This window comes from Arachis stenosperma, chromosome 5 (genome assembly GCF_014773155.1).
Source record: "Arachis stenosperma cultivar V10309 chromosome 5, arast.V10309.gnm1.PFL2, whole genome shotgun sequence".
NCBI classification, from domain to species: Eukaryota; Viridiplantae; Streptophyta; class Magnoliopsida; order Fabales; family Fabaceae; genus Arachis; species Arachis stenosperma.
Genome location: NC_080381.1, coordinates 14,925,412 through 14,939,207, shown reverse-complemented (window position 1 = coordinate 14,939,207; position 13,796 = coordinate 14,925,412). Strand labels below are relative to the sequence as shown.

The window sequence follows — 13,796 nt, the reverse complement described above, 5'->3', positions numbered from 1 at the left end:
TTCTCTTTTATATTTTTTTTTGGTCTCATTTATAAAATAAATGGTGAGAGATCACACTTTATTCTTTAAAGTGAAATTCAAAATTTAGAAAATTTAAATCTTTAAAATATAATAGTTTACTTGACTCAGACCAGTTGTAGAATATCCAAATGCATGGAGAAAATTGGGCTAAGTTCAGGTAAAGGCCCAGTCATAAAGAAATGAGAGAAGGCTTTGATGGGCCATGGGGCAAGTATTGGGTCTTCCAAGTTTAGGAAGCACCATGCTCCAATGCTTGGCAAAGAAAAAAATCAGGGTGCCAATCTCATACCCGCTGTAGTGACATTCACTCCTATAATCAAGAACGGCCATAAGAGGTTGAGACCTGCATCTCTCCAAAGCTCGCCGGTGCCGTTGAGCAATGATGGCGGAATGGGTCAGCAGCAACGGATTTCACCTTCTACGTCACCTAATGCAATGGGAGTGCTCCAGAACAAGTGTTGGGAATGGAGAAGCAGGACTCTCAAAAAAATCCTGGCGGCCCGTCTACTTCTTCATAAAGGTCCTCGCCTGAGGTTGGTGCCTTTTTTGATAATTTAGTTTTATGGATAATATAGATATCAATTTTCTTTCCTGGAATATTAGAGGGGCTTCTAACAAATTGGCCCGAGTTCATTGCAAAGAGTTAGTTAGCAAATATCATCCAACTTTTTTTATTATTCTGGAAACTCATGTACTCTTTGAGCGTTTGAAATATTTCTGGAGCAAGCTTGGTTATCGGGATGGTAGTGTTGTAGAGGCAAGTGGTCATAGTGGAGGAATTTGGATTTTATGTTCTAATCCTTTAATATCAGTGAGAGTTTTAGATGCAGTTGATCAGTGTATTAGCCTTGAGATTCAGATGGGTGCTTTTTCTAGTTTTTGTAGTGTTGTGTATGCTAATCCTCATGTTCATCGGCGTATGAGGTTGTGGAATGATTTGATCAGGGTCTCTAATATGATTCAAGGCCCTTGGATTGTGCTAGGTGATTTTAATGATATTCTGATGCAGAACGAGGTGAGAGGAGGTTCCTTTTATAATGCAAGATCGGAGAAGTTTGCTGAAACCTTGGCTGAATGTAATTTGTTTGATATGGGGGCTATTGGGAGAAACTTTACTTGGTTTCGAAAGGTGAAAGGTGGGCTGCAGGTAGCAAAAAAAATTGGATAGAGCGGTGATCAATCAAGAGTGGCGCCTTTTATTTCCGGAGGCATATAATGAGGTGTTAACGCGTCTTCATTCTGATCATTGCCCCTTGCTCATTAGATGCAAGAAGGAGGGGACTGCTAAGAAAGGTAATCGTCCTTTTCGATTCCAGGCTGCTTGGTTAACCCACCCCCTCTTTCGGGATGTTGTTCATACAGCTTGGAGTAAAGGAGCCCCAGATGTTATTAAGAGTTTGCTTGAAGTCCAAAAGGATGCGCTTAATTTCAATAAAGAGATTTTTGGAAATGTGTTTGTTAAAAAGAGGGAGCTTGAAAGACAACTAAATGATATTCAAGTTTCTTTGGAAAGATGGGAAGACCCGGAGCAGCGGATTAAAGAGCAAGGTTTGCATGAGGAGCTGAACTCTATCCTCCTCCAAGAAGAGCTAATGTAGTACCAAAAATCTAGAGAAAAGTGGATTAGATGTGGAGACCGAAATACTAAATTTTTTCATCTTCAAACGATAATCAGGCGAAAAAGGAACAAGATTCATGGATTGTTTCTTGAAGATGGCACTTGGTCTTCTGAGGCGACGGTTTTGGAATCGGAAACAAACTCTTTCTTTCAAAAACTTTTCTCTACAAGGGAGGCAGTTAATTTGGATGCCATGGGGGAATTCCCTTGTCCTTCTCTTAGTAGAGAGGTCTGCCAAAAGCTTGTTAAACCAGTAGCTCTCGAAGAGGTGAAAAGAGCTGTGTTCGGCATGAATTCTTTCAAGGCTCCGGGTCCAGATGGATTTCAAGCTCTCTTTTATAAAGAATTTTGGGAATCTCTTAGCAGTGATGTGTGGGGCTTAGTGAAGAAAGCCTTTGCAAATGAGAACATCAGTGCAGCTGTGTTTGACACATTCATTATTCTGATCCCCAAAGTTGAAGCTCCGTCTTACCTGAAAGATTTTCGTCCTATTAGTTTATGTAATGTGATTTACAAAATTATTACAAAAGTCCTTGTTAATAGGTTTCGTCCTTTCCTTTCGGAGATCATTGGACCGCTTTAGGGTGGTTTTATTCCAGGGAGAGGAACAACGGAGAATATAATAATTGCGCAAGAAATAATGCATTTCATGAGGAAAACCAAGTCGAAGAAGGGTTCTATGGCATTTAAGATTGATCTTGAAAAAGCCTATGACAGAGTAGACTGGAGATTCCTTGAAACTTTCTTGATCAAATTTGGTTTTCCTGTGGCTACTATTAATCTTATCATGGCTTGTGTGACTTTGTCCTCTTTGTCTATTCTGTGGAATGGTAATAGGCTTCAAAGCTTTAAACCCATGAGGGGGCTGAGACAGGGGGATCCCATGTCCCCTTACCTTTTTGTGCTCTGTATGGAGAATCTTTCTTGTCTTATATCGCATAAAGTCTCTCAAGGATCTTGGATCCCCGTATCTGTTTCTAGACATGGCCTAAAAATCTCTCACTTGATGTTTGCTGATGATCTCTTACTATTCTGTAAAGCAACAAAACTCAGGTGACAGAGGTTATGAAGACACTGGATATGTTTACTCAAGCGTCGGGAATGAAGGTGAATATCCATAAATCTAAGGCTCAATGTTCCAAGAATGTTTCAGCGAGAAGAAAAGAGGTGCTTTCAGGGATCTCTAGTATCCGATTTTGTCAAGATCTGGGAAGATATTTGGGAGTTAATATTGGTCATGATAGGGCTTCTAGGAAGATGGCGCAGGAGGTCATTGACAAGATACAGAGAAAACTTGCTAGTTGGAAAGGGTGCTTGCTTAACAAGGCAGGCAGACTTTGTCTTGTGAATGCGGTGATGGCTTCTATTCCGGTTTACAATATGCAAGTTTCCCTTCTTCCGAAGTATGCGTGCGACAAGATTGATTCTTTGATGCGTCAGTTCTTATGGAAAGGTCAAGCGAATGGGAGAGGGTTGCCGTTGGTCAAGTGGGACATTGCTATAACTTCTAAGAAGGCAGGTGGCTTGGGTGTTAGAGATACTCTCTGTGCGAACATGGCTCTACTTGGCAAGTTGGTTTGGGATTGTCTGAATAATAAGAACAAGTTGTGGGTGCAGGTTCTAACTCACAAATATCTCCAGAACTCCAAGGACTTGGGCAGCAGTCATGGTCACAATGCCTCAACTACTTGGAGGAATATTCTAAAGGCTTATGATATCTTAAAAGAAGGATTTCGATGGAATGTGGGAAATATGCAACAATCGATTTGGTATGATGAGTGGAGTCCTCTTGGCAAACTTTGTGAGCTTACGTCTTATGTTCACATATCTGAAACAAATTTTTCTCTTGCTGATTTGTGGAGCAATGGTACTTGGGAGGGGGATAAGCTTGTAACGCCAATTTCTCATGAGGTCAAACAGTTTCTTCACAGTCTTGGGCCTCCTTTAATGTCAGAATCGGAGCCCGGATGGATTTGGTGGCCCGCATCACTAAAAGCCCATAGCTCTCGAGAAGGTTATCGTTGGCTCCTGACAAAGAAAGTGAATTCGATCGAAAATAGCAACTGTGGGTGGATTTGGCGCCTTAATTTGCCAGAGAAGATAAAGATGATGATGTGGTTGGGTCTACAAAATGCGCTTCCGACAAATGCCTTCCGGTTCAAGCGTCATTTAACTGATTCAGACAGATGTTCGAGATGTAATGCAGATCTGGAAACAATGGAGCATTGTCTTAGGGATTGTGAGAAATCAAGATGCATTTGGCAAATGTTGGATCCTTTGCTTATTGATTCATTTGAAGGTACTCCCTTGGAATTTTGGATTCGGAAGGTCATGCCGGGCAATGAGGCAATTGTAGGGGCGGGTCTTTGGTGGGTGTGGAGGCATCGTTGCAATGATATTTTCAATAATGGAGATCAGTGGTCAAACTATAAGGTTGTTGCTATGGCTCGGATTACTGCTAATGATTTAAGAAAGTCTGCCAGTACCAAGTGTATAACTTTCTAGGATCGAAGGAGGTGAAAACTTCCAACAAGTGACACTTTTAAAGTTAATTGTGATGCGAGTCTGTTTTCTGATTGGAACCTAGCAGGAATTGGTTGTGTTATTAGAGATTCTAATGGGCGTTGGATTTCGGGTTGTTCTAGTAGCTATCCTCCAGGGCCTATCGTCAGATGTGAGCTTTTTGCTGTTTGGAGGGGTTTGATTTTAGCTTGGGATTATGACTTGAGAGATATTGTATGCGAAACAGATTCTCTTGACATTTTGCACATTTTAAAAAATCCGGCAAATGGGCTAAATTGTGATGTGGTTGATATTCTTCAGAAGATACAGGAGCTTCTATCAAGACCTTGGGTTGTAGATTTTGAATGGATTACCCGTGATGCTAACGCTGTGGCAGATTGGCTGGCGAGATATGCGGTCAAGACCAATCCAACTCATGTTATTTGGTCGGAACCTTGTGATGAGTTTCAGCATCTTATGCTTGTTGATATAGGATAATCTCTTTTTTTTTCTTTGTTTCTTTTTGTTTAGTCCCCAAAAAAAATGCATGGAGAAAATTCAACAAAAAAAAAATATATAACAGCACAAAGCAAGTGCATATTTTAACAACCTAGTGTAACTAGAAATTGAGAAAAAAATTATAAGAGCAAATAAAAAATTAAGTGTATAGAAAAATATGAGAAACCAAATTAATTTCCATAGTTATAGAGCCACTCTTTATACAATTTTACGTACAAACTTTTCACCACAAAATTTGTTTCAATAACAATAGCCATTTGAATTTCTCATATTTTCTAAACCCATGTATCTACTTTAAGATGCAAAGACATAAATCTATATCAATATAACCAAATCTTTCATCTCATGATTAAATGAGAATATGAAACATGCCCTATGAGTATTACAGTCGTTATTTAAATGAGATGAACATTGACAATGATTACACAATACCACAAACAAGAAACAAACACCGCCCATTTCTATAAGAGAAATATTTGGCTCTTGTTTGATTACAAGATTTAAAATCTATGGGTTAACCACTTGGAGTTTTTAAAAATTCCATCCCAAATGTAGGCATCGGATTCGATGGTATTAGAACGTTTAGATTATTAGATGGTCCTATAATAAAACATGTTTTTTAAGTTTTTAATAATAGTTAAATAGTTCTTATCTAATTTTAATTATAAATTAATTCTTTATATATTATTTAATTATAAAATTTATTTTTTATTTTATAAATTATTACAAAATTTATAAAATAAAATAAATAATAGATTTTATAATTAAATAATATATAAATGATTAATTTATAATTAAAATTAGATAAGGACTATTTAACAATTATTAAAAAATTTTAAAAAACATATTTTATTATGGGACCATTTAATGATCAAAACGTTTTAGGATCGTCGAATCATTTGCCTTATTTTATACACTATATAATATTAGTTTAAATAAATTCATACTTTTATTGTAAAGTAATGTTATTTTCATTTATTATTTTATCAACTATATCATATAAATATTATGTGTTAATTATATTTTATTTATAATTAATTTATTTAAAAGAATTATTGTAATTTTTTTATTTATTTACATTCTAGTTATACGTTTGGAAATATAGAATCTTGGTTGATGCTTTAATATGTATAAAATAATAAAATGTTTAGGACCACAAGAAAAAAAAAAAGAACATGTATAAAGTATTGGTGCCAAAATTACTCCAACGTTAGGTTATATTACACCTTTAAAGAAAAAAAGTTATTACATTGGTTACTAAGATTATAATGAATATATTGGTTATAAAATTTAAATAATACTTAGAAAATATAATTAAAATTTATTTGATTTTTTTAAGTGTTCTGAAAATTACAGACATCATAATCACAAATATATTTCTGGATCATATCTAATAAATTTGTACCCTGTTTGACTAGTTAAAAGATTAAATATATGTGAAGTGCTAATACATTTTTAAGATTTTAATGTGTTCATCATTTGTATAATATATGTCTTTAGTATTTTTCTATGAGCAAGAAACATAGGATTAAATTGTGTATCTAATAGATTATAGTTGTATTTATGAGAGAAATAAAAAATATGCTACCTTCGAGTTTCAATTACAAATTTAATATCTATTCGAACTTCACATCCAATTCTTATTTCCTATCTATACTCCTTCTTCTTATTTTTCTAGGCTCCTTCTTCCTATTTTTTATAGCGTAATACTTTTCCTCGACAAGAATTATTCTTGTCGATAACATACAAATTTTTATTTGTAAACCTCATCAATAATGTTCTTGAAAGTTTTACTACTCTTTCTTGCATTAAAATTCTTAGCCTTTGAGTACTTCAAATAAAAATAAAATGCAAGTTAAAAAAATAGTAAAATGATATCTATCAATTTTCTCCACACAAATTTCAGTCAAATTTAAAATTGTAATGTCTTATATGGAATTAACCACATACGCATCTTCAAGGATATTCTTTGACAGATTAGTTTTAGAAAAATACTCCCCTAAGAAAAATCATCTTCCAAATCTTGTTCAAATTCATTATATTCATCTATCATATCTACTTGATCACATACTATATCTTTTTATTGGTTAATGTCATCATTCTCCTAATCTTGCTCATACATCTCAGTGTATGTAAATATATCTGACATCTTAAAATTATCCAATAAAAAAAATATTCAGTAAACTAGATTATATAACACTTAAAAAAATAAAACTCATACAATGAATGAAGATTTAAATAAATCTTTTCAAATAATTAGTTGTTTGTATAATAAAAAATTTCTAAGTATATATAATTATTTTCTTCAACTAATTAATTAGATAATTTAATCAATTAATTATTTTTCTCAACCAATCAATTGAATAACTCATAATCAATTATTTTCTTAAAAAATTGGTTCTTTTAAAGAAAACACGTATTTCTTCACTGATCAATCGATCGTTTTAGCGAGAAAATATATTTCTTCATTTATCAACGATTGGATTAAAAAAATATTCGCTAACCAATCAATTTTTGAATAAAAACAATCGATTATTTCTAAATCGATCGATTGTTTCTAAATCAACGTAAGATGAAAAAGGACTTTCACGAATTAATCGATTACTATCATGACGAAATCGATTGGATTTATGCAAATTGCTATTTTTGCAAGTGCGAAGTTCTTGGATGATGAACAAATTGAAAATCAACAAGATGGATAAAGCAATGAAAAAAGCGATGAATAAATTGATAATCAAGGAGATTTGATAGACGATTACAATTATGAAATTGGATAATTGAAAAACAAATTAATGATAGATTTTGCACCAATTATTAATTTTAGTATTATAAACGATCATATTAGAGTATCTAAATCAAAATAAAATTGAGAAAAAATTAAGATAGAATTATGAAGACAAGATAGATAAATAAAAAAATAATTTATAAAATAAAAATAGATTTTAAATTAAATAACAGACGAAGGATTAGTTTGTAAATAAAATTAAATAAGAATTATTTAGCAATTATTAAAAAATGTTAAAAAATATATTTTGTTACTGGACCATTTAATAGTCCAAACGTTCTGGGACCATCGAATTGGTCCCAGAACGTTTGGACCACTTAATGGTCTTGTAACAAAACATGTTTTTTAAAATTTTTTTAACAACTGCTAAATAGTTTTTTTCTAATTTTAATTACAAATTAACCTCATATATTTTATTTAATTATAAAAACTATTTTTTAATTTATAAATTATTATTTTATCATTTATCTATTATGTTTATTATTAATCAAAAACAAAAACAATAACGAATTAGATCTTCCATTGATCGTAATAAAATTTTTGGTAATTCCAATCGATTAAAGTTTATATTTGATCCGTGATGTTCGTCTATGGCTGTGAAATCGTGTTTCTTTCAAAAACAATCGATTGAATTTCAGGTTTTTCATAACTCAATCGATTGGACTACAAGTTGTTATCACAAAATAATGGATTGAAAATTGCAAGGCAACATGGTTTTTACAAAAATCAATCGATTGGTCATATTACCCAATCGATTGAACGATGACTAAAATGTGGGTTTTTAATAATTCAATCGATTGCTTATACTACCCAATCGATTGAATGCTTCAAAACAACTTGAGGTCTCACAATTCAATCGATTGGTTGTGTTACCCAATCGATTGATTTTGGAAAATCCATATTGTTTTGATGACTTCGTATCAGAAAAAAGATTAGAAGGGGGTAATGCACCACTCTCTAATAGAACAGTGTGCAGCTTTTGAGCAAATTCCGGGTTCTTTGCTGCACTAAGGACATACTTGGAGACATTATTTACACGGATCTTTTCTGTAGGTGATGGTTCTGTAGGTGAAGAGCATTTGTATGCTTCTGTGTCATTTTCTTTAACATGATGTATTTCATCTGGTTTTGTTTGACTGCCCATATTTAATAGTAGTTCTTCTGACTGGACCCTCAGGGTTGAGATTTTGTCAATATAAGATGGGATTCCCAGCACTCCAGTTTCATCAGCAAGAAGCGGATGTGTTGTGTTAGGTAACCCTACAATTTCTGCACAACCCCTGACAGCAAAGCTGTAGTTTTGGAGCTGATTACTAGGTACCTCAACTGGAATAAGAGCCCCAGGAGCACCCATCATATCAATAATGTATTCACTGTATCAGTTGAACAAATCAGTAATAACAACAATTGAAATTGTTCTAACATTATGCAAGACCAGCACTATTAATTTTATTTGAAGGCCATGGGCCAAATGCTAGGTCATTAAGGTAAACTGTTTGTCGTCTAATATCTTCCAAATAAGTTCAAATTGAGCAACATGAAATTATTTGAGAATCCAAATAAGCATAAATTGCAATCAATGACTCAATGTAATCCAATAATCTATCCACCAGTGCAATAAATTGAACAGTTTTTTCCTGTAAAACTAAATTACCTACACCAGAAGATGCAATATGCTCAACTAACTCATACAGCTGAACTAGTTTCTCCATCTCAAAGGTGAGGCAGAGTTTTGCAAAGCATCGGGAATACAAAATGGAAAAATGTGAAATAAAATTGCTCTTGGGTGCGCTCTGCCTCTGGATGAACATGAAAATAAAATATATAATAAAGCTTATAACCCAATAGAACACATTCCATGTTGAACCAAACACATTAGAGGCTGATTTGAAATGTTTAGGAAATTAAATTTTCTTAGAAGCAATAATAAAAATGTAAAATAACTCATTAATCTGGGTAATAGCAATATTAAGATAAATACCTTCCATCATCTGCTTTAATTAAATTCACTCCTCCATCATCTGCTCCATCGATTGATTTTGGAGAATCCATATTGTTTTGATGACTTCAATTCATTGGACAACACAACCAATCGATTGAATTGTGAGACTTCAGGTTGTTTTGAAGCATTCAATCGATTGGGTAGTATAAGCAATCGATTGAATTATTAAAAACCCACATTTTAGTCATCGTTCAATCGATTGGGTAATATGATCAATCGATTGATTTTTGTAAAAACCATGTTGCCTTGCAATTTTCAATCGATTATTTTGTGATAACAACCTCTAGTCCAATCGATTGAGTTATGGAAAACCTGAAAGTCAATCGATTGTTTTGATAATCCAATCGATTGTTTCCGAAAGAAACACGATTTCACAGCCATGACGAACGTCACGGATCAAATATAAACTTTGATCGATTGGAATGGCAAAAAATTTTATTACAATCAATGGAAGATCTAATTCGTTGTTGTTTTTGTTTTTAATTGATAATAAACATAACAGATGAATGATAAAATAATAATTTATAAATTAAAAAATAGTTTTTATAATTAAATAAAATATATGGAGTTAATTTGTAATTAAAATTAGAAAATGACTATTTATCAGTTGTTAAAAAAACTTAAAAAACATGTTTTGTTATGGGACCATTAAGTAATCCAAACGTTCTGCGATTCTCGAATCCAATGCCTGGGTCCACAACCGAAACAAGTCAACCATGCTTCTTTCTTTTCTTTTTTTGATATGAACCATGCTTCTTTTTTATTCTTATTAGATAGATAGAAAAAGCACCAAATAAATGAATTTAGTGTAAGTGTGTAACTTAAGATTGGAGGTTGTCAAATTCATTGACAAAAAAATGAATTTCGAAACATGGCAGAAACCGTGGCACAAGAAAACCTATAGGAGACATTCACTTTTTCCTTTTGGATTACATGGAAACATACCCTTATTATATTGCATATTGTATGTGCCAATTCATCATTTTGTTGTGTTTATGTTTTAACAGTGGATCAAACCCCACTCTCTTTTAACAGTGGATCATACCCTTGTTGAATTCTTGAATATAAAGTGAAAAGACAGTGGATCCAAAAGCTTTTTACTTCTTAGTCAAATGCCAAAAGGAAAGGTTGAACAAACTAGAGAAGGATCAATTTTCTCAAATTATTTTTTAGATTGGGACTTTCTCGGTGTTACGCAGGAGTTAGACGTGGGAGGCTTTTATAAATTCGGGTCTTCTTTTTCGTGAGAGATAAAAAAAAAATTTGTGTCTTTTTTTTTTTTACTTAAAATAAAGAAATTCAATTTTACAATTTTTTAGATGAGTATAAAAAGATTATGTCATTTAAACTATAGTTTATTGGCAGTTTATATCTCTCTACAATAATAAAAATGTGATTATTAATAAAAAAGGTGTGATTTGAGTTAAAATGGTATGAAATTTAATTCTACCAAAAAAATATATTATTTCACATCTAAATCATTCTCAATATATAAGTTATTATTTTTTAAATTTATTTATATTAATATATAGATGTTATATTATTAGGGTTGTTTTTCTTTTAATATATTAATATTATTGTCATTTTAAATATTCAAAAAAATTAATTACGTATGTTAATATTATGTTTAACTTTATTAAAATGAGTATCTGATTGTTAATATTAGATGACAATATTTAATAAAAGAAAGTATTTTTTGCGTTAATTTTTTTTTGTATTTATAATTGTTATATATTAACATTATTATGTCTAATAATATGAAAATTACTTATTATTAATTTTAAAATGTTAATAATGTGTAATACTCTGAAAATAATATGTTATTATTGATTTTAAATTAAAATTATATATTAGTAGTCATATTTCAAATAATAGTATATTATTAACGTTAATGTATTTTTGATATTCATGTTAGTAAAATATATTTATTTTAAATATATTGTAAATGAATTATGCAACATACACAAATATATTAGTAATAAATATAGTAATTGTTAAAGTATTTTTTATATTTATGTTGATAAAATATATTTATTTTAAATATATTGTAAATAAATAAATTATACAAAAATACATAAATATATTAGTAATAAATATAGTACGATAATAATATATATCATTAGAGTTAAAATATATGTATATTAATATATATGATGTCATGTTATAAATAAATATATACGTTATTTAGATTTTATTTATTAATTTTTATACCGAATTTAATTACGAATATGTATTTAGATTAAAGGATTGTATATATTGATGTTACTAAATATATTTATATTAAAATATTTATTCTAAATATATTGCTGTACGCAACATGGAAATAGATCCTCTCCATTTTTTTTGTCATTGGAGAGAATAAAGTGTAATCTCCCACCTTTAATTTTACAAGTGGGACCAGCAATAAATGAGAGAGAGAATGTATTGAATGGTGAGATCTTCCACTGAATACCATCCAATTTTTTTTCCACTGGAAAGGATCCACTCCCTACGCAACATACATAAATATATTATTGATATAGTATTATGATAATATATATCATTAATATATATATATATGTTATGTTATGAAAAATAGATACGTTAGTTATATTTTATTTATTAATTTTAATTATGAGTATAATTTTTGTTATTCTTTTTGTATGTTAGTCTAATTTTTTATATTTTTATTTTTATTCATATTCAGGCACAGAAAAATTTTAAAATCGAAAAAATTGGTCCCCTCAGAACAACATAGTCAATTGGTGACGGAAGCATTACGAAAGACTGAATTCTATTATATATGTTTCTTAAATAGGAAGAATAAATTGTAAACCATTCCTAATGACGACATTAATAGACAAATGGTAGCCAGAGATACATACGTTTTATCTTTTAGTGGGTGAATGTACAATATGTGGCACACATCTATGGTCTTCTGATTTACAGTCGTGCTGTAAGCAGAAGAACAAATAGTAGTTTTGCCCACCTAGTCGACAAATGCGTGGCCAATTTCGGGATACTGTCGGACGAAAACGATCATGTATCTAGTGCGATCAAGCTATCATGGATCAGACAAATTCGTGATGCGGAGGCGTTAGACACTCCAGAGTCTATGCAACGCTATGTTCGTTGTCACATATTCTGCTTGATTGGGACCACTTTATTTCCTAACAAGTCGACGTCGTTGGTGAGCTACAAGTACTTGCCCTTGTTGAGGAATTTTGTGGAAATCAGTTCTTACAGTTGGGGATCAGCGTGTTTGGCATATTTGTATAAGTCGTTGTGCCGGGCCTCGAATTATGATACGAAGGACATGGATGGTCCACTAGTGCTGTTGCATGTCTGGACATGGGAGCGAATGCCTTGGCTAGCTCCAATTCCCGCAGGTGGAGTATTTTCGTTGGCACGAAGATAAAATTATTTTTTCACTTCAAATATAGTATTAATCCATGGTAAATTGTATACTACTGTATTAAGTGATTATTGTCATGTTAGTAATTGGAAATGTTAATATTTTAAGGTGGAATAATTGGAGGGAACACTAGATCCACAGAGAAATGGAAGCAGCACAAATTAGGCAGCTGCTGGATGATATGCAACTTGAAGGAGTAATAACTACAAATGGTTAGATATAATAAAAAAATAATAATAAATTTGCATTTGCTAACTTCTATTTGTATTCCGACACGTAAGTCGGATCACCTGAAAGTTGTCACATCCACATACTCTGTACCTAAGATCGATGGTGTATTCAGCCCCACTAGGTATCTCACAAACCTCAAAAATTTCGTTGCATCTATTAAATTGATGCACTTGTATGTTTCTTGATGCTTGTAAATTTGCCTGCAACTTCACAGTGGCAAATTCTGAGAAGGTATGTCTAGCATTGATGCGCTCTTGAGTCTCGGCACTCTTTCGGATAAATAGCTCATTTAAGCAGTAAAAGGTTGCCCTGACTAATGCTGTGACCGGGAGGTTGCATGCACATTTCAACACAGTGTTTATGCACTCAACCAGATTGGTTGTCATGTGACCCTAGCGATGCCTTTCATCAAAAGCCATAACACACTATCGATGATCAATAGTGTCACACCATTAAGTATATGTCTCTCATCGATTATGCAACCATGCTAGTACTGCTCGTTGTATTATTGTTATGTCTTACAATACCCTACAGAAAAAATATTTCAATATAATACCACTTATTAGTAATTCAAATAGTATATAGCAATTTTAAGTTCAACAAAGATCAACTCAATATAAAGAACATGTTTTATCCATGTTTATGATGTTTTTTTTTGCAAGTAAGGGGTCTTGAATCTGCGTAGGAAGTTTGACGCAATATGTCTGACAAAGAATAGATGGAA

The 13,796-nt window shown here is 32.1% G+C and overlaps 2 protein-coding genes across 2 annotated transcripts; both read left to right on the top strand.

Moving 5' to 3' along the window:
• The first annotated feature begins 216 nt into the window (after window positions 1-216).
• On the top strand, window positions 217-4,071 carry LOC130980472 (uncharacterized). Its single transcript, XM_057904149.1, has 6 exons — window positions 217-554; window positions 745-1,168; window positions 1,338-1,615; window positions 1,697-2,144; window positions 2,693-3,938; window positions 4,058-4,071. The coding sequence occupies exons 1-6, from the start codon at window positions 217-219 to the stop codon at window positions 4,069-4,071; spliced, it is 2,748 nt and encodes a 915-aa protein (XP_057760132.1).
• An 8,199-nt stretch (window positions 4,072-12,270) lies between these two features.
• LOC130980471 (serine/threonine-protein phosphatase 7 long form homolog) lies at window positions 12,271-12,844 on the top strand. The gene is made up of 2 exons (XM_057904148.1): window positions 12,271-12,293; window positions 12,376-12,844. The coding sequence occupies exons 1-2, from the start codon at window positions 12,271-12,273 to the stop codon at window positions 12,842-12,844; spliced, it is 492 nt and encodes a 163-aa protein (XP_057760131.1).
• The last annotated feature ends 952 nt before the right edge of the window (window positions 12,845-13,796 follow it).

Excerpts from the sequence above, each read along its gene's own strand:
- LOC130980472 (XM_057904149.1), top strand. The coding sequence starts at position 217 with ATGGGCCATGGGGCAAGTATTGGGTCTTCCAAGTTTAGGAAGCACCAT. Across the intron at positions 555-744 it reads CATAAAGGTCCTCGCCTGAG|CAAGCTTGGTTATCGGGATG; the intron begins GTTGGTGCCTTT and ends ATATTTCTGGAG. Across the intron at positions 2,145-2,692 it reads GTCCTATTAGTTTATGTAAT|GTGACAGAGGTTATGAAGAC; the intron begins GTGATTTACAAA and ends AACAAAACTCAG.
- LOC130980471 (XM_057904148.1), top strand. The coding sequence starts at position 12,271 with ATGACGACATTAATAGACAAATG. Across the intron at positions 12,294-12,375 it reads ACGACATTAATAGACAAATG|TCGTGCTGTAAGCAGAAGAA; the intron begins GTAGCCAGAGAT and ends TCTGATTTACAG.